Source organism: Pantherophis guttatus, chromosome 7 (assembly GCF_059756535.1).
Source record: "Pantherophis guttatus breed Tessera chromosome 7, ASM5975653v1, whole genome shotgun sequence".
NCBI classification, from domain to species: domain Eukaryota; kingdom Metazoa; phylum Chordata; class Lepidosauria; order Squamata; family Colubridae; genus Pantherophis; species Pantherophis guttatus.
This window is the reverse complement of record NC_142069.1, coordinates 10,103,344-10,126,755: the sequence shown is the minus strand read 5'-3', so window position 1 is coordinate 10,126,755 and position 23,412 is coordinate 10,103,344. Positions and strand designations below refer to the sequence as shown.

At 42.1% G+C, this 23,412-nt stretch overlaps 1 protein-coding gene across 7 annotated transcripts in view; it reads left to right on the top strand.

Moving 5' to 3' along the window:
• The window catches only part of SOX5 (SRY-box transcription factor 5), a 1,038,733-nt gene that overhangs the window by 745,694 nt on the left and 269,627 nt on the right, over window positions 1-23,412 (top strand). For all 7 annotated transcript variants that reach the window (XM_087873007.1, XM_060688637.2, XM_087873006.1 and 4 more), the window contains 2 exons: window positions 4,730-4,902; window positions 8,335-8,403. In XM_087873007.1, coding sequence (XP_087729133.1) covers window positions 4,730-4,902; window positions 8,335-8,403 — 242 coding nt within the window. The remainder of the gene's footprint in view (window positions 1-4,729; window positions 4,903-8,334; window positions 8,404-23,412) is intronic.

Genomic DNA, 23,412 nt, shown 5'->3' with positions numbered 1-23,412 from the left:
CCGGCACGCACATGTACGCTGGAGCTGAGCTAGGGCAACGCTCGCATGCCCACAGATATGGCTCCATGTGCCATCTGTGGCACGTGTGCCATAGGTTCGCCATTACGGGTATAGAGACCTCCTCCAAGATCTCTTCCAACTCTGTTATTCTTTTATTGGAACTATAACTCCAATTTCCCATTCAACAGTGGAAAATGCTAGGTGGTGTTACTACAAGAAGCTCATACTGAGTTTCCTTCAACAGATGGGGAGCCTAGCCCAGTAATAAAGCACAGTTTTGCTTGCAGAGAAATCCTGGTTCAACCTTCAGCATCCCCAGAAAGGTGGAGATATTCCCTAGTCACCTGTCTTAAACCCTAGAAACCTATTGCCAGTTAGCGTTGACAAAATTAGGCTCGTATGAATTTTTGTCCACTACTAGTCCAGAAACTGATTAAGTATACGTTTCTAGGATTTCATACATGATCCAGTTGACAAAGTACAGTAAAACATATTGATTATTATATTAGTTAAGTGTGGTCTTCATGGCATGTCTGTCAATTGCTCCATTGTTGGTGTGAAAAACCACACTTAAACCGGGCTCATCACTGTTGTGTTACGAGTCAACTATTAAGTGTTGTGTCTCAGTGATTTGAATGAAGAGGTGGATGATATGTTTATTAGTCCCAAATATTGTTATGACACAAAACTGATGGAGTAGCTAATACTCTAGAAGATCAAAACAAAATTCAGATGACCTTGTTAAATTAAAGCTAAAAATAACAGAATAAAAATCAATTGCATATGTAGGTATCGGATGGAGGATACTTAACCTGGTGGAAAAATGTGTTGGAACTGCAGACGATAACAACCGGAATATGAGTCAGCAGTGAGACTTAGCTTTTAAAAAGATAAATACAACATATGGTTGCATCGATCCAAATACGCCTTCCAAATTTCAGGACGTAATATTTTTGCTTCATGTATGGCACCGTAACTTAAAACTGGGCTTTCAGAAAGATTCACATCAAACGGAATCAGTACAGAGCAGAAAACTAAGGAAGCTACAAGGAAAGAATAAGAAAATCAGTACAGCACTTTTTTTTTTTCCTCGAGAAAACACAACTGAAAGGGACTAGCACTTTTCAAGTATTTGAAAAGATGTCACAAAGAGGAAGAGCGTGACCTGTTTTCTCTTATCCCAGAATAGAGGGGGATGGAATAAATTCTAAGAAAGTATAATGTGGTTAAAGGCTAGGGGGAAAAAAAACTCACAAACAGTAAAAGCAGCACAGGAGTGGTTCCAATTATCCAGAGAGGTGGTGGACTCCCATTCACCAAAGACTTTCAAGCAAAGGGTTGACAGTCCTCGGTCTGAGATGCTTTGATTTGAATTCCTGTATTGAGCAGAGGGTTGGACTTGATGGTTTCAGGGACCTCTTTCAATCCTCTGATCCAGGGGTGTCAAACTCAATTCCATTGAGGGCCACATCAGGGTTGTGTTTGACCTAAGGGGGGGCATGTGTGTGTGTGTGGCCAGGTGGGCATGGCCAGCTCAACATCACTCATGTCGGGGGCACCTGTGGCAGCCCGAGTGCTATGCCGGTGAAAATGGGCTCCCGAGCTCCGTTTTCGGCTGCGATGGTCTCCTGCAACCCTCTGCCAGTGAAAACGGAGCTCAGGAGGGCTGCATACGACCCTCCCGAGCTCCGGTTTTCTCTGGTTTTCTCTTGTGGGCCAGTCCTTTGCTGTTTCCAGGGCGGACCTGCGGGCCAGATCTAAGCACCACGCAGGCCGGATCCAGAGTTTGACACCCCTGCTCTAATCCTATGAATCTCTGACTTTCAACTGACAACTGTCCCTCTTTTGGGCCATAAATAACAATACGTATGGGAGGAAAAGAACTAACCATAGGAGCAATTATTATCAGTGTTTGCCTAGGTAAGTGTGAATGAGAAATGAGAAAAGGATCCTTTTCCATCCTGATGAGAAAGGATCAGCTATTATTTAGATAACCTTGAAAATGCAACTTTGGACATAGAGTTTATCCAAAATTCATGTTCATTGTACTGATGACACTGTAACCATGTCATCCCCATCTCCTTCTGCCTTCCATGTTTTCCAATATCAGGGCCTTTTCCAAGGAGTCCTCTTTTCTCATTTGGTGGCCAAAGTATTTGAGCTTCAGTATCCGCCCTTCCAAAGAACAGCTGGTTGATTTCCTTTAGGATCGACTGATTGGATCTCCTTGCTGTCCAAAGAACTCTCAAGAGTCTTCTCCAGCACCGCAATTCAAAAGCATTGTTCACCGAAGACTTTCGAGCAAAGACTTGACAGTCAGAATCAAGTCTTTTTTTAATCTTTGGCATTGTGGTGTTAGGAATGTGCAGCAAACCGTATCTTGCTGAATTCCATTTCAGAGAAAAAGAAAGATGGGAAGGAAGACAATTCATAGATCCATAGATAACTGGAAAGGCAGATCAATCCCCAATCTATGCCAAGCGGATTTGAAATCTCAAATTAGCACCAACTGGACTGCACATTATCTATCTGTCCATCCATCCACCCATATCTATTTAGATCTACCTACCTACCACCTACTTACCATCTATCTATCTATCATCTACCTATCATCCATCTATCTATCTATCTATCTATCTATCTATCTATCTATCTATCTATCTATCTATCTACCTACCTACCTACCTACCTACCTACCTACCTACCTACCTACCTACCTACCTACCTACCTATCTATCTATCTATCTATCTACCTACCTACCTACCTACCTACCTATCTATCTATCTATCTATCTATCTATCTATCTATCTATTTATCTATCTATCTATCATCTACCTATCATCCATCCATCTATCTATCTATCTATCTGTCCGTCTATCTATCTATCTATCTATCTATCTATCTATCTATCTATCTATCTGTCATTAAATTTATTTACTGCTCCTTTCATATCCAATGACATTAGACAATTAGACCTATTGGGACCCTTATATTAAAACAATGTATTTCATGTGTGGTCAGAATTCAAAAGCCACACATAACACAGCCCTTTATTTGAACAAAATAGTTCCCTTGAGATCTGCAGATGTGGGTCTGATTGAGATCAATTGTCGGGGTGACAGAATTATTGATTTCCATTCTTTTTATTTCATCTGTTTCTTCCATTCCATTTTTTGCATATGGTTTTACTAAAGTTTCCGTGCTTTACGTTCTGTATTTTGAGATGGCCTACTGGCTAAACAACAATAAAGTTATCAAACTGAAAATAAAAGTTAGCACCTACAGCCCATTGAGGTTCTGCCCTTGGCTGGAAAGTGAGGAACCTGCAGGAAACTCATTACTATATACATGTATTAATAGATCAAGAAGTTGGGCTTAGACAACTTAGAACTGTGATGGCGAACCTATGGCACGGGTGCCACAGGTGGCACGCGGAGCCATATCTGAGGGCACAGGAGTTCAACTCCAACACACATGTGCCTGCCAGCCAGCTGATTTTCGGGGCTTCCGGGCCCACCGGAAGTTGAAAAATGGGCTGTTTCCGGCCTCCTGGGGGTGTTGAGGAAGGCTGTTTTTGCCCTCCCCAGGCTCCTAGAAAGCCTCTGGAGCCTGGGGAGAGTGAAAAACGGGGCCACTGTGCCATCGCATGCCAAAAATGGGGGGAGCGCAGGAGGAGCACGTGCACGTGCGCAGGAGGGTGGGGCACGGGTGGGCATTGAATTATGGGTGTGGGCACGCACGCACACGATCCCCCCACCCTCCCCCCGCTTTTGGCACGCGACGGCAAAAAGGTTAGCCATCACTGACTTAGAACTTCTCTATCTTCGGTCTGACCTAACCATAGTACATAAAATCATCTGCTACAATCATCTCCTACTTCAGCTTCAACCAAAACAATACAAAAGCACACAATAGATACAAACTCATGGTAAACCGATGCAAACTAGACGGCAAAAAATACAACTTCAGCAACAGAGCGGTCAACGCCTGGAATGCACTACCTGACTCTGTGATTTCTTCCCCAAATCCCCAAAACTTTAACCTTAGACTGTCTACTGTAGACCTCACCCCATTCCTAAGAGGTCTGTAAGGGGACGTGCACAGGGGTGAAATGTTCCCGGATCAGACCGGACTGCCCGATCCGGGAGCGATTTTTCCCTGTGCTTTGGCGATCCGGTAGCGATCGCCGCCTGGGTGTCATTACTTCCTGGTTTTAACCAGGAAGTAATGTTTTTTTTACCTTTTGCGCATGCACAGATGGTGCACACATGCACCTGACATGTGAGGTGCATGCGCTTCTGAACCGGTAAGGAAGGTAAGTAGATTTCACCCCTAGGTGTTCATAAGCGCACCAGCGTGCCTACCGTCCCTGTCCTAATGTTTCCTTTTATTCGTATCCTTTTCATGTATTTATAATTATGTTTACACCTGTATCTGTCATAAAATACATGCTTGACGAAATAAAATAAATAAATAAAATAAAAGTAAAACCTTGATCTATGGATAGGCAGCAAAGGTAGGACAATTTTTTTAAAAAAAAAGAAAGGAGGGGGGAGTAAATCATTTGATGGTGCTGTTGTGAGCTGCAAAAGACATTTTCTGCTTTACAAGGCATGTTGGCTTGGAACCGTACCCAGATCTCATTTCTGATTCTCTTCCCTCTCCTCTTTTCTCCTTTTGCCTATTTTCTTTCTTTTTTTTTTTTTTTGGTCACCATATGATGCTCAGGGACTCCAGAGAGCCTAGCGGAGAAAGAGAGGCAGCTTATGGGCATGATCAATCAGCTGACCAGTTTGCGGGAGCAGCTGCTGGCGGCTCACGACGAGCAGAAGAAATTGGCGGCCTCGCAAATTGAGAAGCAGCGCCAGCAAATGGAGCTGGCCAAGCAGCAGCAAGAACAGGTGAGCGGTTATTAAAAGGGACTTTTAATCTAGTCCTGCTTTGGCATCGGGGAGGCAGGAGATTAGCACTCTATTAACGCGTCTTTATTTCTAAGAGAGGCTGAAATATTCACGGAACTGTTCCCAGAGGGCTGGGAAGATTTAAAAAAAGGGGGAAAAAAAAGAAAGTTAAATGGAATATACAACAGGAGGTGTTATTTTCAGCATGCTGTGGAAGAGAGGAGCAGATCCCAGAGTTTTTGACATAATGATATTGTCCAAATTATGGAGAGTGTGTTTGAAGTGGGGTACTTAAAACCACCCCACCCCCTAATCCTGCTCTTACTTCCCTGCCCCAAAGATCAGGGGGCGGCCCCATGTAGCCCTATCAAAAGAGTAGGGTTGAGAGATGACAATAGGGGCAACGCATCTTAAATGTTCTTTCCTCCCCACGCTTTCAGTTTCAATCCATTTAAATCTGACTCCATTAAATTTTATAATGCCGGTAGTCCTCGACGTACGATCTCGATTGAGCCCAACATTTCTTTTACTAAGTGAGGCACTTGTTAAATGAGTTGTATGCCTCATTTTGCGAGGCTTTCTTGCCACAGTTGTTAAGAGAATTAACAACTGCAGTTATTAGAGCCTTGGTAGTACAGTGGTCTAAAGCACCCTGTTATTAACACAGCTGCCTGCAATTACTGCAGGTTCGAATCTCACCAGGCTCAAGGTTGACTCAGCCTTCCATCCTTTCTAAGGTAGGTAAAATGAGGACCCAGTTTGTGGGGGCAATAAGCTGACTTTGTATAAATATATAAAAGTATGAAGGCTTAACGCATTGTAAGCCGCCCTGAGTCTCCGGAGAAGGGCGGCATATAAATCAAATTAAAAATAAAATAAATAAATAAAATATTAAGTTAGCAACACAATGGTTGAGTGAATCTGGCTTCCCCATTGACTTTGCTAGTCAGAAGGTCGCAAAAAGGGATTGCATGACCCCGGGACACTGCAACGGTCATAAATACAAATCAATGGTCAAGCATCTGAATTTTGATCACGTTACCACGGGGATGCTGCAGCGGCCGTGAGTGAGAAAATAGGTCATAGCTCACTTTTTTTTTCAGTGCTGTTGTAACTTCAAATGGTCACTAAACGAACCATTGTAAGTTGAGGACTACCTGCCAATATTTTAAAGGATTGTTTCAACAAATACGACCCCAGGACAGTGCAATTGTCAAAAATTCATGCCAATCATGCCCCAATTTTGGTCATGTGGCCATGGAGATGCTGCAACAGTCATAAGTGTGAAAAATGGTCACAAATCACTTTTTTCTCAATGCTGTTGTAAGTTCAAAAGGCCATTAAGTGAATGACTATAAGTCGAGGACTACCTGGACTTTAGAATTACTGACTTGACTATGTATAAAGTGTTTTTACATGGATGTTTGGCTTCTGATACTTTCTCGTACTGTCGTAATATGCGCAGTAAAATCTCGAGCCTTCTTCCATTCTGAAATTCATTGGGTACATTCCAGCGGTGGGATTCAGCCGGTTCTGTCCGGTTCGGGCAAATTGGTAGTGGCGATTGTGGGAGGCTTCGCCCACCCGGCCGGATGTAATGCGTGAGCACTGCGCATGCATGGAAGGTCATGCGCATACACAGAGCGCGCGCTCACATTTGCAAACCGGTAGAGAAGATAAGTGAATCCCACCTCTGGTATATTCACTAGACATTCCTACCCATGTTTAACTGAACCATGGTTTATTCAACATAATTTTCTGTGTTTGCCGTACGCACTCAGCCATACGCAATAAGGATGTGGATCTGCATAACATACTAAGCCAACCTCATTGCCTAGTTCACAACTGACAATCAGAAGAGGCAAACATCAAATTCCACGTCAGAAAAATTGGGATCTTCCCAAATCTAGGATTAGAATTCATTTATAGCGGAGTAAAAAATGGGCCTCCTTCCAGATTGGACAACCTGACCTGGAATGGGAGAAATTGGAATTTGGTAACATTTACCCTTGGCTTAAACCATTATTTCTCAACCTTGGCAGCTTGAAGATGGGTGGATGGGGGGTGGGTAGGAAATAGAGTTCCCCCTAGCTGGCAGGGGAATTCTGGGAGTTGAAGTCCATCCATCTTCAAGCTGCCAAGGTTGAGAACTCCTAACTGAAACTAAATATCTGAAGGATCTTCCATTTGGATGGATCAAGAGGGATTTTTTTCCCCCCTTCCTTTAATCCAAATCTGAAATTTTCTCCACCTCATTTGCAAAATAGTTTATAATTTTTAATAATTTTATTTTAAGCTATTTATTTATTTATTTATTTATTTATTTATTTATTTATTTATTTATTTATTTATTTATTAGTTTGATTTATATGCCGCCTTTCTCCGGAGACTCAGGGTGGCTTACAATGCGTTAAGCAATAGCCTTCATCCTTTTGTATATACCTGCTTAGTAGGGCTTTCGCCCCCCCCCCCCCAAGCGGTATTCTTTTTTTATACAAAGTCATCTTATTGCCACCACAATCCGGGTCCTCATTTTACCTACCTCGAAAGGATGGAAGGCTGAGTCAACCTTGAGCCTGGTGAGATTCGAACTTGCAATAATTGCAGGCAGCTGGCAGCACTTTAACAGCACTTTAGCCGCTGCGCCACCAAGGTTCTTATTATTATGTTGATGATTATTAAATGTAATAATCATTTTAAATTGAATAATTTAATAATAAATTAATTTTTACTACATACAGACTAAAAAAAAAAAAAGCCTTCTTCATCCAACCTGAACAAAATCAAGATAATTTTTTAGGATCAAAGGATCAACGCAAGGCAAAAATAAATGGAGATATAATCTGCAACTTGGACAAAATTAAAAGGAATTAAACAGATTTATGGGGGTTGAAGTGATCAGGGACTACTTATCATTATGATGGTGAATGTCAACTCCTATGCTATCAGTGAGCTTGTCGATCAGAAAGGTCGGCAGATCGGCAGTTCGAATCCCTATTACAGGTCTCCTGCGTGAGCAGGGGGTTGGACTAGATGACCTCCAAGGCCCCTTCCAATTCTGTTACTGTTACTGTTCCAGTGGCCGAGGAACACAAGTTAGAAAATGCTACGGCTTTCATGGGTATTTACCATTGTGTCACCCATCAAGAGCCTTCTAATATTCTTAGAATTGAATGAGAAAATATTTTCCAACCACTCCTATCCAAAATCACTTTTTTTTTTCAGTGTAAGAACAAGTGTTCAACTATGACTGCTACACATAATCAACACTTTATTGGGTAATAGAATGGGTGTATCAATGGTTTTAATTTGAACAAGACTGTTTATGGGCAAAGACCTAAGCCGATTTGGTCTTTTGAGACAGACACGCGCACGGATGCAAACATACATACATGGGCTATTAAATTACATGTACGTGTGTTGACCCTACAGATTGCAAGACAGCAGCAGCAACTTCTGCAACAACAACACAAAATCAACCTGCTTCAGCAACAGATCCAGGTCAGAGATTATGAATCTGTCCATTATTTCAATTATTCCAGTCCATTTTCCATACCTTTTCACTGTCTTCAATTCAGAGATGCAGTGCCAGTCATTAACAGAAGGGTTCCGTATATGTAGATGGAGGTCGGGTTTAAATTCAGGTTTTGGGATTTGAGGTCGGAGTGTACCGTATTTTTCTATGTATAAGATCAGTGGTGAAATTCAGACGGTTCTATCCGGCTCAGGCGAACTGGTAGCGCCGGTGGCGGGAGGCTCCGCCCACCTGCCCGGAAGTCATCACGTCCCGTTTTTGACCCTCTGCACATGCGTGGGAGGAGGTTCGCGTGACCGCTCTCACATTTGCAAACCGGTAAGTGAGTTTCACCCTTGTATAAGATGCTACATTTTCTTTAAAATATTTACTTGAAAATGGAGGGGCATCTTATACACAGGAGGCCGAGAGAAGAAGGTGTGGCCCATCCCCGTCCTCCAGCTCTGCCGCACATGCCGGACGAGCCTCTACCTTATATGCATCTCTATCATTCCTCTCTATTGTAGTTGTTGTTCCTGTATCACATTGCCACTCTAGGTTTCATCTCTATAGTTCCTGTGATGCATTTCCTGATGTTGTATTACTCACTCTCTAATAAGATGGTTTCTGCACAGTGATGGCTTGTAGTCTGCTTACTTACTTACTCTACATGAAACATGGGGGTGTCTTATAGATGGAAAAATACGGTATATCGGTTCATACTGGTTGAATTCTATATGAGTGAGGCAGTGGTGGGATCCTCCCAGCTTAACAACCGGTTCGGTGATCACGCGCTTCGCACGGATGTGCAATTTGAACAAATCTTCACTTCTGAGTTTATTCAGAGGAGTAACACAACTGATTCACACGGCAATCAGCTCTGCTGAGCGAATCAGCTAAGGAGATAAAGTGGGAAAATAGCGCAGGCAGGCGGATGGGCCTATCTGATAGTCAGAATGAACCGGTTTTCTCCCAGCTGATCATCAGAGCTACCGGTTCTCCCGAACCGGTCCGAACCGGTAGAATCCCACCACTAGAGTGAGGTCCATTGAAAGCTGGGTGGAAGCGGCCTAAGGAGACACATGAGTCGAGGGAGACATATCTCAAGCCCAATTGATTTAAATGCATCTTCACAATGTCAGTAACCACAATTGATTTCTTGTGATGCGTGGTGTTAAATGAACAGCTGCTTTTCTTGGAAAAACATCTGCAGGGGCTTTTGGAGACACATTTATCACAGCCGTGAAACCCCATTCATTTGCTTGGTAACTGGCACATTGGTACCGTACATAAACGGAATGGACCATGTCGTTCATGTTCCTTCTCACAATGGGAAGCCCATTCACACAGAAACATTTTTTTTTGTGTGTGTGGAAAAATCACAGCATGTGGGCAGTACCATCTGTCACATAGCCAACCATACAGGTGATGGGGAATTATTTCTGTTGTGGCTGTAAATCCAAGATCCTGTTCTATGACGATAGGTAGGATGAAGTTTAGAAGACAAATCTCCTTGCATATTCTTCTAAGGCACAGGGTTATGCAAATGTTCTCACTACGTTCCTTGATTGGTTGGCATTTCTCACATAAAAGGGAAGAGAGAAAAAAATAGGTTTCTGTACATTGGGAAAATTATGGCTGTAAACAGGTCCAACAAAGGATATTTTCTGGAAACTTTTTTTTACTACTGGAAGTAGTAACTTGTCCATCGCGTTGAGTGCAGGAGAAGATTTTGGCTTAGTTGGAGGTCTTTTCCAACTGCTTTTCCAAATTCTGCTCATTTCACAAAATTGATAAAATTATGAGAAAATGACGCTAAAATGATGCGATCAATGTTAAGACATTATGGTTTGAATATTTAAGATGCAGACAATTGTCTTTCTCCTCCTCCTCCTCCTCCTCCTCCTCCTCCTCCTCCTCCTCCTCCTCCTCCTCCTCCTCCTCCTCCTCCTCCTCCTCCTCCTCCTCCTCCTCTGTTTAAAATCCTACTTCCTAGAGCCAATTTTCTATTAAAGCTGACTAACTTCACAGTAATTCTTGTGCATGCTGTGTGAAGTGTTCATTGATTTTAATTTATATTTCATAAACTATCCTAATTTTTTGAGAGTTGTATTGTCAGAGGATTGATTTATTGACTGACTGATTTGATTTGATTTATGTAGCTGTCCATCTGACATATGTGGCTTACAGTTCAATAAATAACATTCATAAACCACACTGTATAAAAAAAATAAAAATAAAACATGTAGCAGCCAGCCGTCATCCAACCAATTATCTCTTAGCCAGGAGACAGTCTCTACCCCACTCCAGGTTTAGGCATAAAGCCAAAATTTCAAGGCCTTGTAGAAAGCCCTGAGGGACAGGGACAATCTTAAGAGAAAGATGTTGCAAAAAGTGGGCACCATAACAGAAAAGGGGCTCTCTTTTTGGAGCCCATAAAGCGAAAGTAGCTAGAGCATGTCCCTCATCAGGTAGAACCAAGATCTGGGAAAAGACAGTATTGTAAATAACCTGACCCCAAGCCATGATGGTCTTTAAAGGTGGCAACAAACACCTTGAATTGCACACACACTGACTGCACACCAGCAGTCAGTAACACTTTGGAGAGCAATGGTGTCTCATACTTCAAAGTAATCAGTGCCAGTAACTATCTACACCAGGGGAGTCAAACTCGCGTCGTCATGGCCGTGTCACATGACGTACCGTGACTTCCCCCCCCTTCGCTAGACTGAGTGTTAGCATGGCCAGTGTGTGACGCATCCGGCCTACGGGCCACAAGTTTGACAGCCCTGATCTATATCATCACATTCTGTGTTATTTGAAACTTCTGAATGTTGCTCAAGAACAGCCCATATAAACCACATTGCACTAATCCAGTCTGGACATCACAAGGGCACAAGCGACCTGGAGCAGAGCTTCCCAGAATGGGCACTAATCAGAGGTGGGTTTCAGTAGGTTCTGACCAGTTCTGGAGAACCGGTAGCGGAAATTTTGAGTAGTTTGGCAAACCGGTAAATACCACTTCTGGCTGGCCCTGCCCTCATCTATTCTCTGCCTTCCGAGTCCCGAGCTGATCGGGAGAAAATGGGGATTTTGCAGTAATCTTACCCTGGATTGGGGTGGGAATGGAGATTTGACAGTATCCTTCCCCTGCCATGCCACGCCCACCAAGCCACACCCACAGAACCAGTAGTAAAAAATTTTGAAACCCACCACTGGCACTAATGTACAATCTCAAGTTGTGCAAAAAGCCTTCTTACCCACAGCTGCCACCTGCTCTTAGAGAGGAGTTACAGCTTGGCAAACTCCCAAATGCTATGCCATGCCATGCCATGCTGTGACTTTCCCTCCCTCCTTCCTTCCTTCCTTCCTTCCTTCCTTCCTTCCTTCCTTCCTTCCTTCCTTCCTTCCTTCCTTCCTTCTAGAAAATTCCTAGCTAACCCAGGACCTGACACCACTGGTGGGATTCAGCCAGTTCGCACCACTTCGGGAGAACCGGTTGTTAACTTTCTGAGCAGTTTGGCAAACTGGTTGTTGGAAGAAATCTTAGGGCAGAGAACCGGTTGTTAAATTACTTTTTTTTAATTTTTTTAATTTAATTTTATTTATTTTTATTTTTTTAATTTGATTTATATGCCGCCCTTCTCCAGAGACTCAGGGCGGCTTACAATGCGTTAAGCAATAGCCTTCATTCTTTTGTATATTTTATACAAAGTCAGCTTATTGCCCCCACAAACTGGGTCCTCATTTCACCTACCTTAGAAAGGATGGAAGGCTGAGTCAACCTTGAGCCTTGGAGAGATTCGAACCAGCAGAAATTGCAGGCAGCTGTGTTAATCCCACCGCTGCCTGACACCCATTGCTATGAGTTCCATCCATCTAGCTACAAACCCCATCCTAGGAGCCCCTCACCTCATTTTGTATCCAGTGAGGTTTGGTGGTCTTTCTACCAAATGCAATTTCCCTTCATTCTAAGATTCAGGCTGCCTTGGAGCAAACATTTTGGTTTCCAGACTCCGTCGTTTCTTGGGAAGAACGATATTTACTTCTCCTGCCCGCCACTCTTTTGCAACGTGGCCAACTCCCAGGCATCTCTTACACTGCGGGCATTTTTAAGAATGCTTTTATTTTATTTATTTATTTCCCGCCATATGCTGTGCATATGGAATGGCCCAGCAGGACGCCAAGGGGGCAGAGAGAGGAGACGAAAACTCTTGTCCATTGAACTGACCTGCTATGGGGAGCATTAATACGCCATATGATTCGCATCTCGACCATGTGGAGAACATGGAGTCATGAGCACTTTTCCTTGGCAGCCAGAAAAGGCCGTTTCTGCTGAGGGAAGGTGAAAAAAGAGTGAGGGAAAGAAAGAGAGAGAGAGAGAGAGATGATTCAAGCAAGATAACAATAAATTTTTTTACTGCTGGCTGGTGAAGGGAGTTTAGGACGTTGTTTTCTTTATATCTCCGTCCGCCCCTAATTGACGATGCTTTAAAATTGAATGACTAGCAGTCAAAATGTGTTTGCTTCAAGCTGAGAAGAAAAATGCCGGTGTCGGTGCTTCCAAACTGATTGCGCTTTGTACACAAGTGACAGCCGCAGTCACTTTGAGTGACTGATAAGTGGGAAGCTTTGCAGCTTATCAAGGAATGCGCAGCCGAATAAGAAAAGGACTTTGAGCCATTCAGATACGTTGGCATGTTCAGAATCACATCTCACATCCCACATCAGCCTCGGGGAAGCACAGGGAGACATTGCAAAATAAATTTTTGTACCCCTCCATCTTGCTGGCTGGAGGGAAAAATTCAGGGTAACAGGGCGGCATCACAGAGTTTCTTGCCGTTTCCCGAAAAGGAGACCATCATTCATAGGCTGATCTGTAGAGGGGGAGGAGAACCTTTGCCTGGCCTCCTTCCCTGTGAATTTTATTTTGAACTGAGTGAAGAGCACTGATTATGTCACCTAGTTTGGTAATGAAACGTCTGCAACCAAGCTCAGAGAGCATCAAGGAAATCAAAGGTGGGGTATTCAGCTGATTCGGACCAGTTTGCCCGAACCAGTAGTGGAAATCGCGGGTGGCCCACCCACCTGCCCTGATTCTATGCCGTCCTATTTAGGCACGTTTTTGAGGCCGGGCGTATGCACGGAAGGCATGCGAGCAAGCAAAGCGCATGCACAGAAGGACGTGTGCATGCGTGTACGTGCGCACGTTCATATTTGCGAACCGGTAGGGAAAGTAAGTGAATACCACCCCTGAAAGAAATGTTTGCAACCAAGAACCCCTCAGTTCAACCCTGAGCTACAAATATTCTCATTTATCGGTTATTTTGAACTCGCATTCCACCAACTCATGAGTAGGTGGAGTTGCTGATTGGCAAACTGCATGTCGTGTGTTCAGTCTATTAAAAAAAAAAAATCACATTGCAGGCGACGAGTAGAGGATCTGCTTTCCAGAACCTGAAGACTTGCTTTGACTTAGTAGCAAGAGAGATAGTAGGAAGCAACTTCTAGGGAGATGCTGCCCTTTAAATCCAAAACTAAAATATTTATTTCGGAGAGGGCCTGGTATGCATGATGCCCTTGCTAACAGCTCTTTAAAGCAGCTGCATCTTTTTCTGGATTTTCATAGTAGCCATGTGATCCCGGGAAGTTATACATTTCAGTCAATAAGGCGGTAGTGAGGTATGACAAGTGTTTGGGGGCAGGTGTCAGTACAGCCTACTGCACCTACGATTCCTATTCTTAAAGCAGCTGCATCTTTTCCTGGGATCACACAATAGCCACACAGTCCTGGGAAAGAACACATTTCTGCTGATAACTTATCCATCCTCATTACCCAGCAACTTTTCAATCTCAGATCGAAGCACAGCACATCCCTACCAACTTCTTATCCTATATATCCATGAGGTTCATTGGATTATGTGGAATTTCTGGTACAGGAAGTCCTCAATTTACAACCAGAGGTGGGATTCAGCCGGTCCATACCAGTTCGGGCAAACTGGTAGTTGTGACTTGCGGGTGGGCCTGCCCACTCACCCCGGCGCTATGCCGTCCTATTTAGCTGCATTTTTTAAGCCACGCACATGCGTACAAGCACGCACGCAATGGACTTCGGCCCTCCTTTGATAAAGGCTGTATATAATGTCAAAATTGTGTTTGAGTGTGATTTTACCTATGGGATAAGAGAATTTACCCAAGATAAGGCCAACCAGTTTATTCCACAGTTATATTAGGGAAATGCTTATTAATATTACTTAATGCTTAGTAATATTTAAAATAGGCATAGTTTATTTTTATGCTCCCTTATGGGCAAAAGGAAAGGGACGTGGTGGCTCAGTGGCTAAGTCGCTGAGCTTGTCGATCGAAAGGTCGGCAGTTCAGCAGTTCGAATCCCTAGTGCCGCGTAATGAGGTGAGCTCCCATTACTTGTCCCAGCTTCTGCCAACCTAACAGTTCGAAAGCACGTAAAAAATGCAAGTAGAAAAATAGGGACCACCTTTGGTGGGAAGGTAACAGCGTTCCGTGCGCCTTTTGGCATTTAGTCATGCCGGCCACATGACCATGGAGACGTCTTTGGACAGCGCTTCTTCGGTTTTGAAACAGAGATGAGTATCGCCTCCTAGAGTTGGGAACGACCCACATATCTTTTTTATGGTCAAAAGAAAAGTTCTTAATTCTGGATGTTTGGTTTTTTTGTTATGTTTGGAACTTCTATGGAGTTACAAAATATTATTCTGATTGATAGAGCATTGCCTGGAAAATAGTGCCTTCCCAAAGTGAAGAAGTTGACCATCAGCGAAAATAAACAAGGCCACATTGTATTAACTTTGATCCTGTATGGGCAATTTTGACATTTGCCTGTAGCCTTTTGGCTAACAAATTGCTGACACTTGTCCAGAATGACTCCCAAGAAATGTAAGTGTCCCAGCAAATGATTCATTCTCCCCCACCCCCATTGAAAGCATCATGATAGATTTCCTTTTACACATCATCTCCCTAAAGATGAGTTTTTTTTATTTGTAGGACGTTTAGCAAGTAGAATCTGAATCTATACAAGGTTTCTTTTTCTGATTAGTTGCATTGTACATTTGCTAGAGTTTCTAGCACCCATTAAATTTTGCAGGGATGAGTTTTAATGAGCCATCACAGTGGTTTAGTGTTACAATGCAATTTGAAATACGGTTTTATTATTAGGAATTACATTTCTGTCTCATTCTTCCTGTACGCAAGATGCTTCAGTTTTAAGACAGAGGATCAACATTTGCCAAGCAAATTCCTGTGGCATTTAGCAGATATACCAGCAAAAAAAAAAAAAAAAATTGATATCACGTAAAGATACTAATTTTTAGAATTAGACATACTTTTGTTTTTGCATTGAGTGAATATATAGATGGCATGATTTTGCTGATTACATCCACTCTGAAATACACCCCCAAGCTACTTTTCAGTTTATCAAATGCAATTGTTCTTTGATTTCTTCAATCCCTGATAAAACAATCCAGGTCCATATAGTTATATTTCCTACAAAAGTATTGGTGATTTCAATATAACCTATCAGATGTTTATATTTCTGGTACTTTGAGATATCCAATTTAATTCCCAGATGCAACTTGGATTTTCCAATATCTCTGACTGTATTATTAAATCCGAAGAATGTGAATTCTAGTCCCGCCTTAGACATGAAAGCCAGCTGGGTGACTTTGGCCCAATCACCAGGAGACAATGAGTTCTAGTCCCACCTTAGACCCCAGAGCCGGCTGGGTGACTTTGTATGAGTCACTTTCTCTCAGCCTAACTCGCCTCACAGGGTTGTTATTTATTTTATTATTATTTATTTGATTTTTTATTTGATTTTTTTATTTTTTTTAATTTGATTTATATGCCGCCCTTCTCCGGAGACTCAGGGCAGCTTACAATGCGTTAAGCAATAGCCTTCATACTTTTGTATATTTATACAAAGTCAGCTTATTACCCCCACAAACTGGGTCCTCATTTCACCTGCCTTAGAAAGGATGGAAGGCTGAGTCAACCTTGAGCCTTGGAGAGATTTGAACCAGCAGTAAATTGCAGGCAGCTGTGTTAATAACAGGGTGCTTAGACCACTGTACTATCAAGGCTCTTTTTTTTATACCGCCCTTCTCCAACAGGACTCAGGGCGGTGAACAGCCTAGATAAAACATAGCATATAAAATTTAAAAACAGTTTAAAAGATATTAAATAATTTCGGCCCACAATTTAAAACAACCCAGTTAAAACCAATTCCAAATTAAAACCGAAAGGATGGGATCAAGTTGTTGTCGTGGGGGAAAAATAGGAGAAGGGAGGTGTGTTGGATATGTTTGCCACCTTGAGTTATTTGTAAAAAAAATATCTGCAGGCTATAAAACAAATAAATACAATTATGAAAGGCGAGAAGAAACTAGAGTTAGGGTTGTCAGCATGATACCTGTTGAGTTTTTAGTTCCCCCAAAAAACTCCAACCCACATAGTTAACTGCAAGAATTATTATTTTTTTTTCATTTTTTTCATTTTATTAAATTTGTATACCGCCCTACTCCCGAAGGACTCAGGGCGGTGAACAGGAAATTATGGCAAACATTTGCAGGCCATCAGACCTCACCAACTTCTTGGGACCCTCAGAATGGCTAAGCAGTAATTTTTTCTGACCATGAACCTCATTCATGGGGCCTGGACTCATTTTTCAACCTTTACACAATTTGCTAAGGTTTCCCCATGAATATTCATCTATTTTCCTCGGTCTTTATTTCCAAAAATTAAAAAAAAAAAACCAGTTCCTTCCTAACTAAGCCCTTCTATTTGAAATCAGTGAGAATACTCCAGAGTAAGGAGAATGGGGATTGCACCTAGAGAATGGTGGTGGGGGAAAGACACGAGAAGAAAGCCACCAAACCAGTTCCATTATTTGTTGGAGATTTTTCTTCTACACCCATTGTCTGCTTCTCTTTTTGTTGTGCGTAGCAGGTGTTTCTTTCACTACACCAAAGCTGGCAGTACAAGAGTTTCTTTTGTGATGGCTCCTTGGAGACTTTTGATTAAACTCTTCTTTATGGCGACGATGCCAAGTTGCACATGGAATCTGTGTGGAAACAAACGCTTTCAACTTCTTCATTTATTCTCGTTGCTTCAGCCTTTCTTCCTCTCCTCCCGGCGTTATCTGCCATTTGCCAGCTAAATCTATAAGCAGATCTTTTTCCTGGCCACCAATCCTTAAAAAAAAAAAACCCAAAAAACCCACCCTCTTCTTTTAGCAATCCTGAATGGGCTTAGCTCTTGGTTTGAAAAATCAATGGTGAACGAAAATAATTACAAAAGGAAATATCTTTTTTAGGAAATTATTGTTATTTTTTTTAAAAAAAATAATTAAAGGAAAAGGTAATAGAATTGTGATGATGCTCATGCCCTACCTTTAAAAAAAAGTCTCCAGTTAATACTTTGAAGGACAGAGGAGGGTGAAAAAGAAAGAAAAGGCCAAAGGATTTGAAAGAATACAATACATTTTGTAAGTAAAAATGGTGACAGCTCACAGAGATTACTAGGTGCAAATAGAAATGCACATTATTTCCATAACAAGGAAGACAAAGAAGGAATGGTTTAACTTGATTACTTTATTTTAAAGAGGAAAATACGTTCTTATTCGGATATCCCTTCTGGGATTTGTACTTGTGAAGAAAAAAGAAATGAAATTTTGATGTTGGTTTTGTTGATTAGAAAGATTTGGTGTTATAGAAATGGCTAGTTATATATTAATGTGTAAAAGCAAAAAGTTGAGGTTGGAGTGTGTTTATCTTGTACTGTGCTAGGAAGAGTTGGAAGTCAATGCCCCCTTTTCTTTCTTTTTCTCTTCTCCCTTGTATCTCTCTAATCCCCTTTCCCCTGTTCCCTTTCCCTCCCTTCATTTCCTATTTTCTTTTCTTCTTTGTATTTTATATAATTAAAAAAATAAGAATGGGGAAAAAAAAGTCTCCAGTTCAATCCCTTGTATAAAAAGGAGACAATCTGACAATTTTGAGAGCTGGTACCAGCTTAGATCGTTCAAAGCTAGATAGGCCATATCTAGTTCATTCCCCTAATTTTAATGCAATTTTTAAGATCAATATGAAACCAGATTGGTACCTTGAGGATTGTGCCAAAACAGCAGGCTGTTTTGAGGAAAATATTTATCAGAATATCCCTCTCTGGGTAAAGTTTTGGGTAGTTCTGAAATATGAAAATATTCAATTTTTTTCCAGAAAAATATTGCCCTGGATAGTGAGACTATCAAATCCGTGTGAACAAAAATAATAATAATCTAGAATCACATTTTTCTTACTTCAGCTCAACCTCATTTCTTCTCCTTGAGATTTGAACATACCATGTTTCCCCAAAAATAAGCCCTCCCCGGATAATAAGACCTCCCCCAAAAATAAACCCTCACCCCAAAATAAGCCCTCCCCGAAAATATTTAAATGCATGCGCAACCAGCCCCCCCCCCATTTCCTCTGGTTAGGGTTAGGGAGACAGAGCTGGAAATAAGGTAAGATGGCAAGAGGATCTCTGTCTTGCTCCATGCACCCCAAAATAATAAGGCCTCCCCGAAAATAAGGCCAAGCGCTTATTTCGGAGTTCAAAAAATATAAGACAGGGTCCTATTATCACGTAATTATGGGGATGCTACAAAGGTCTTAAGTCACTTTTTTCAGTGCCATTATAGCTTTGAACAGTCACTAAATGAACTGTTGTCAATTGAGGACTATCTGTAGCCTTAATTTTGCCAGTCAACTTTCCATGTATAACCTTTTCAAGAGGATGTGGATGTCTCTACTCGGTTAGACATCAGCAGATGAATGATCCTTCCATCTTCTATGCTTCAGCTATCGTCTCTACTCCCACCTCACACCTGCATTCATGTTTAATCCCTTTATCCCCCTGAGGGAAGAAGGCAAGACTGGTCCTGGTGTAGGCCAAGAAAATTATCGAAACTACACAAAGATTCAGATCACAAAGGTTTGAGTGACACCCTAAGCCCACCTGTCCTGAAAGGGAGCTGAGAACACGTGTCTCTTTGAGGAGAAGTCGAGGACTGTCTGCATACGGAGAAAAGTCTGTTTTTGAAAGATGGCTTTTCTTCCCGGTCTCAACAATGGAAATGTCAGAACGAAAGAAGAATAAATGCTTGGCTGCAAAAGGAAAGAAAATGTTCTTTTGTATTATCAGGGGACAAAGTCAAAGTGTGTTGACATGTACTGAGAGGCAAGACAAAAGCAGACTGGAGTTTGCAAAGATCACAAACTTATCTGAGATTTTAGGAAGAGAAGCAACCGAATTGTAGAGTTTAAAATATGGATTTTTTTTCCCCTGTAAACAGTACACAGTTTGAAAAACCAACTGCATTCACCGCTATGTTTGATTGAGAGAAACATATTCAAATCTAATTCCTTCTAGTGCTTGTGAAAAATGGAATTTAGAATACTGAGCTCATTTGTCCAACTCCATTCCTCATTTTATCTATATATATAAGCATATATATATATATATATATATATATATATATATATATATATATGTAAGTATTTGTTTCGTCGAAACGTTGCCAAGAAACCTCCAATTTTACGGGTATACATACAATGTATATATATGTATGTATATAAATGTATGTATATAATGTATATAAGTATAAGTATATAAGTATATATAAGTATAAGATAAGTATATATCTATATATATAAAGCAGCTTTGTCCGTATCTCTGGGTTCTTAGAGCTTCTTAGAAGGCAATGAAATACATATATAAAATATATTTCCTTGAAGTTCTTACTAGTCTTCATTTGGACTGGGAAACACAGCTAATCCTCAATTTACAGTACACGGTATTTGTCAAATGGATTTTGCCCCATTTTACAAACTTTCGTGCCACCGTTGTTAAGTGAATTGCTGCAGTTGTTAAGTTAGCAACATGGTTGTTAAGTGAATCTGGCTTCCCTCTCTGCTTGTCGGAAGGTCGTGAAAGGGGCTCACATGACCCCGGGACACTACAACCAGTGTTAAGATGCCCCCGGTTCGGACCGGTTTGCAAGAACCGGTAGTAAAACTGGCGGGAGGCTCCGCCCACTAACCCAGATGTCATCATAAGTGATCTGCACATGAGCAGAAGCGCGCGCGCGGTTGCAATTAAACCGGTAGTAAAGGTAAGTAGAACCCACCCCTGACTACAACCATCATAAATATGTACCAGTTGCCAAGCATCCAAATTTCGATCACGTGACCATGGGGATGCTGCAGCGGTCGTAAGTGTGAAAAAACGGTCATAAGCCACTTTTTTCAGTGCCGTTGTAACTTTGAACAGTCACTAAATTGTCTGAACTGTGTAAGTCAAGGACTACCTGTAAAGCGTTGACTACACCGATTTCCCACAAGTGTCACTATCTTTCTTTTGCATCTCCCTAATGGATCCCTCTTCTTTTAATTTTTCCAGACGATCAAATTATAAAAAGCTCTATCTCTCCCGTTCTAATACACACACACACACACACACACACACACACACACACACACACACACCTGGAATTATGTTTCAGTTGTCAACTTGAGAATATGTTCTTGTCTTCAATTTCCTTGTAATTACAGGTCTCTCTACCTGACTGGCTCATGGCTTGTAACCTTTGATGAATGTTTTTGGCCTATAAAACAAATGCATAATTGATTAGAAATATTATGCTATTTAGAATGAAATACAATGATAGTTACACTGGTCCTTTGGGGGAAAAAATCCACTGTAAGGCAATATTGGTATAGGACAGTGATGGCTAACCTTTTTGCTGTCACGTGCCAAAAGCGGGGGGAGTGCGGGGGGTCGTGCACGTGCATGTGCCCACACCCATAATTCAATGCACCTTGCCCCCCTTGCATGTGTATGTGACCCCCCCCCGCTCTCCCCCCGCTTTTTGCATGTGATGGCATGGTGGGCCCGGTAGACCTGTTTTTCACTCTCCCCAGACTCCAGAGGCTTTCTAGGAGTCTGGGGAGGGCAAAAACAGCCTTCCCCACCCCCTGAGAGGCCTTCCGGAGGCAGGGAACAGCCTGTTTCCCAACTTCCGGTGGGCCCAGAAGGCCCAAAAATCAGCTGGCCGGTGTGCGCATGCACGCTGGAGCTTAGCTAGAGCAACGCTCGCGTGCCCACAGATATGTCTCCACGTGCCACCTGTGGCACATGTGCCACAGGTTCGCCATCACGGGTATAGGACCAACCAAAATGCTATTTCATATGCACGGCTCGACAGTCTGCAGAATTTTTCAGGTGATAATATTTTACAAAGGGATTGGGGAGGACGTCCAATGATTACAGCAAGCATTTCATCCATTTATATTTGTGAGATCTGAAGTTTAAAATAATAAATATGATTAATAATAGTAATGTAATAATTTTAATAATAGTATTCAGTCCCAAAACAATTGGAGCATCACTTGAACACCATCGGTATTGACAAATTCACCATCAGTCAATTGCAGAAGGCAGCGTTACTTGGAACAGCTTATATCCTGTGACAATACCTCTAACTCCGTGAAACATCTACAAACTATCTACATGGTCCTTGGGGAAGGATTCGATAGGTGGATAAAAATGCCAAATCTGGTCCGAACAACTGGCTGACTGTGTGATAAACCTTAATAATGTTAATAAAAGAATAAATTTTGTAGACAAAGTACATTAGAATTTAGAGAATTTGGAAAATATAGTAAGCTCTCCTCACAGTCACTTATGCCCTTGTCACCTCACGGTTAGATTATTGCAACACGTTCTACATGGGGCTACCCTTGAAAAGTGTTCGGAGACTACAGTTGGTCCAGAACGCAGCTGCGCGAGCTGTCGTGGGTGCACCTAGGTACATCCACATTACACCAATTCTCTGCGAGCTGCACTGGCTCCCTATTGGTCTCCGGTCACAATTCAAGGTGTTGGTTATTACCTTTAAAGCCCTACATGGCTCAGGGCCAGGTTATCTTCGAGACCACCTTCTACCGCATAGCTCCCAGCGACCGGTAAGATCCCACAGAGTTGGTCTCCTCCGGGTCCCGTCAACTAAACAATGCCGGCTGGTGGGCCCGCGGGGGAGGGCCTTCTCTGTGGCTGCCCCGGCTCTCTGGAACCAGTTACCTCCTGAGGTCTGGACCATCCCCACCCTATTGGCCTTCCGAAAAGCGGTGAAGACCTGGCTTTTCCGGCAGGCCTGGGGCCGTTGATCTCGCTTTGCGATCTGGCGAGATCCGGCCATGAATGGTATGAATGGGTTTTAATTGTTTTTCATGTTTTAATTTTTAATGTTTTTATATATGGTTTTTAAATGCATTGTAAGCCGCCTTAAGTCTTTGGAGAAAGGCGGCATACAAGTTGAACAAACAAACAAACAAACAAACAAACAAACAAATAAATAAATAAATTGATCCTGAGCAGAATTTTGCAACTCACCTCACAGGGTTGTTGTTGGTGTGGGGAAAATAGGAGGAGGAAGGTGTGTCAGATATCTTTGTCACCTTGAGTTACTCATAAAAATTATAAAGGTGGGATGCAAATAAATATATGGTAAGAGAAAAGGGAATACCGAATCTAGTATACACTCAAGCTTAGTTTACACACAACACTTCTCCATATCATTCTGTTTTTGCAAGCCATCCTAAATTCTACCAGTTTATGCCCCAAAGTAGAGGGGGCTAGGTTAAGCAATATACCATCTTTTGTTCTTTAAGTTTCTCACCAGTTTTCCTGAAGCAAGAGTGTCTTCCTCTCTTTGAAAAAAGAATTATGCCATAAGGAGTAGACAGTACTTGGCTAGTTAAAAAACTTGATCTGTTCTAAATCACTTTCCTCTGACATTATCCAAAGCTTCTACTACCGTGATGGCGAACCTATGGCACGGGTGCCACAGGTGGCATACGGAGCCATATCTGTGGACACGCGAGCGTTGCCCTACTTCAGTCCAGCACGCATGTGCGCGCTGGCCA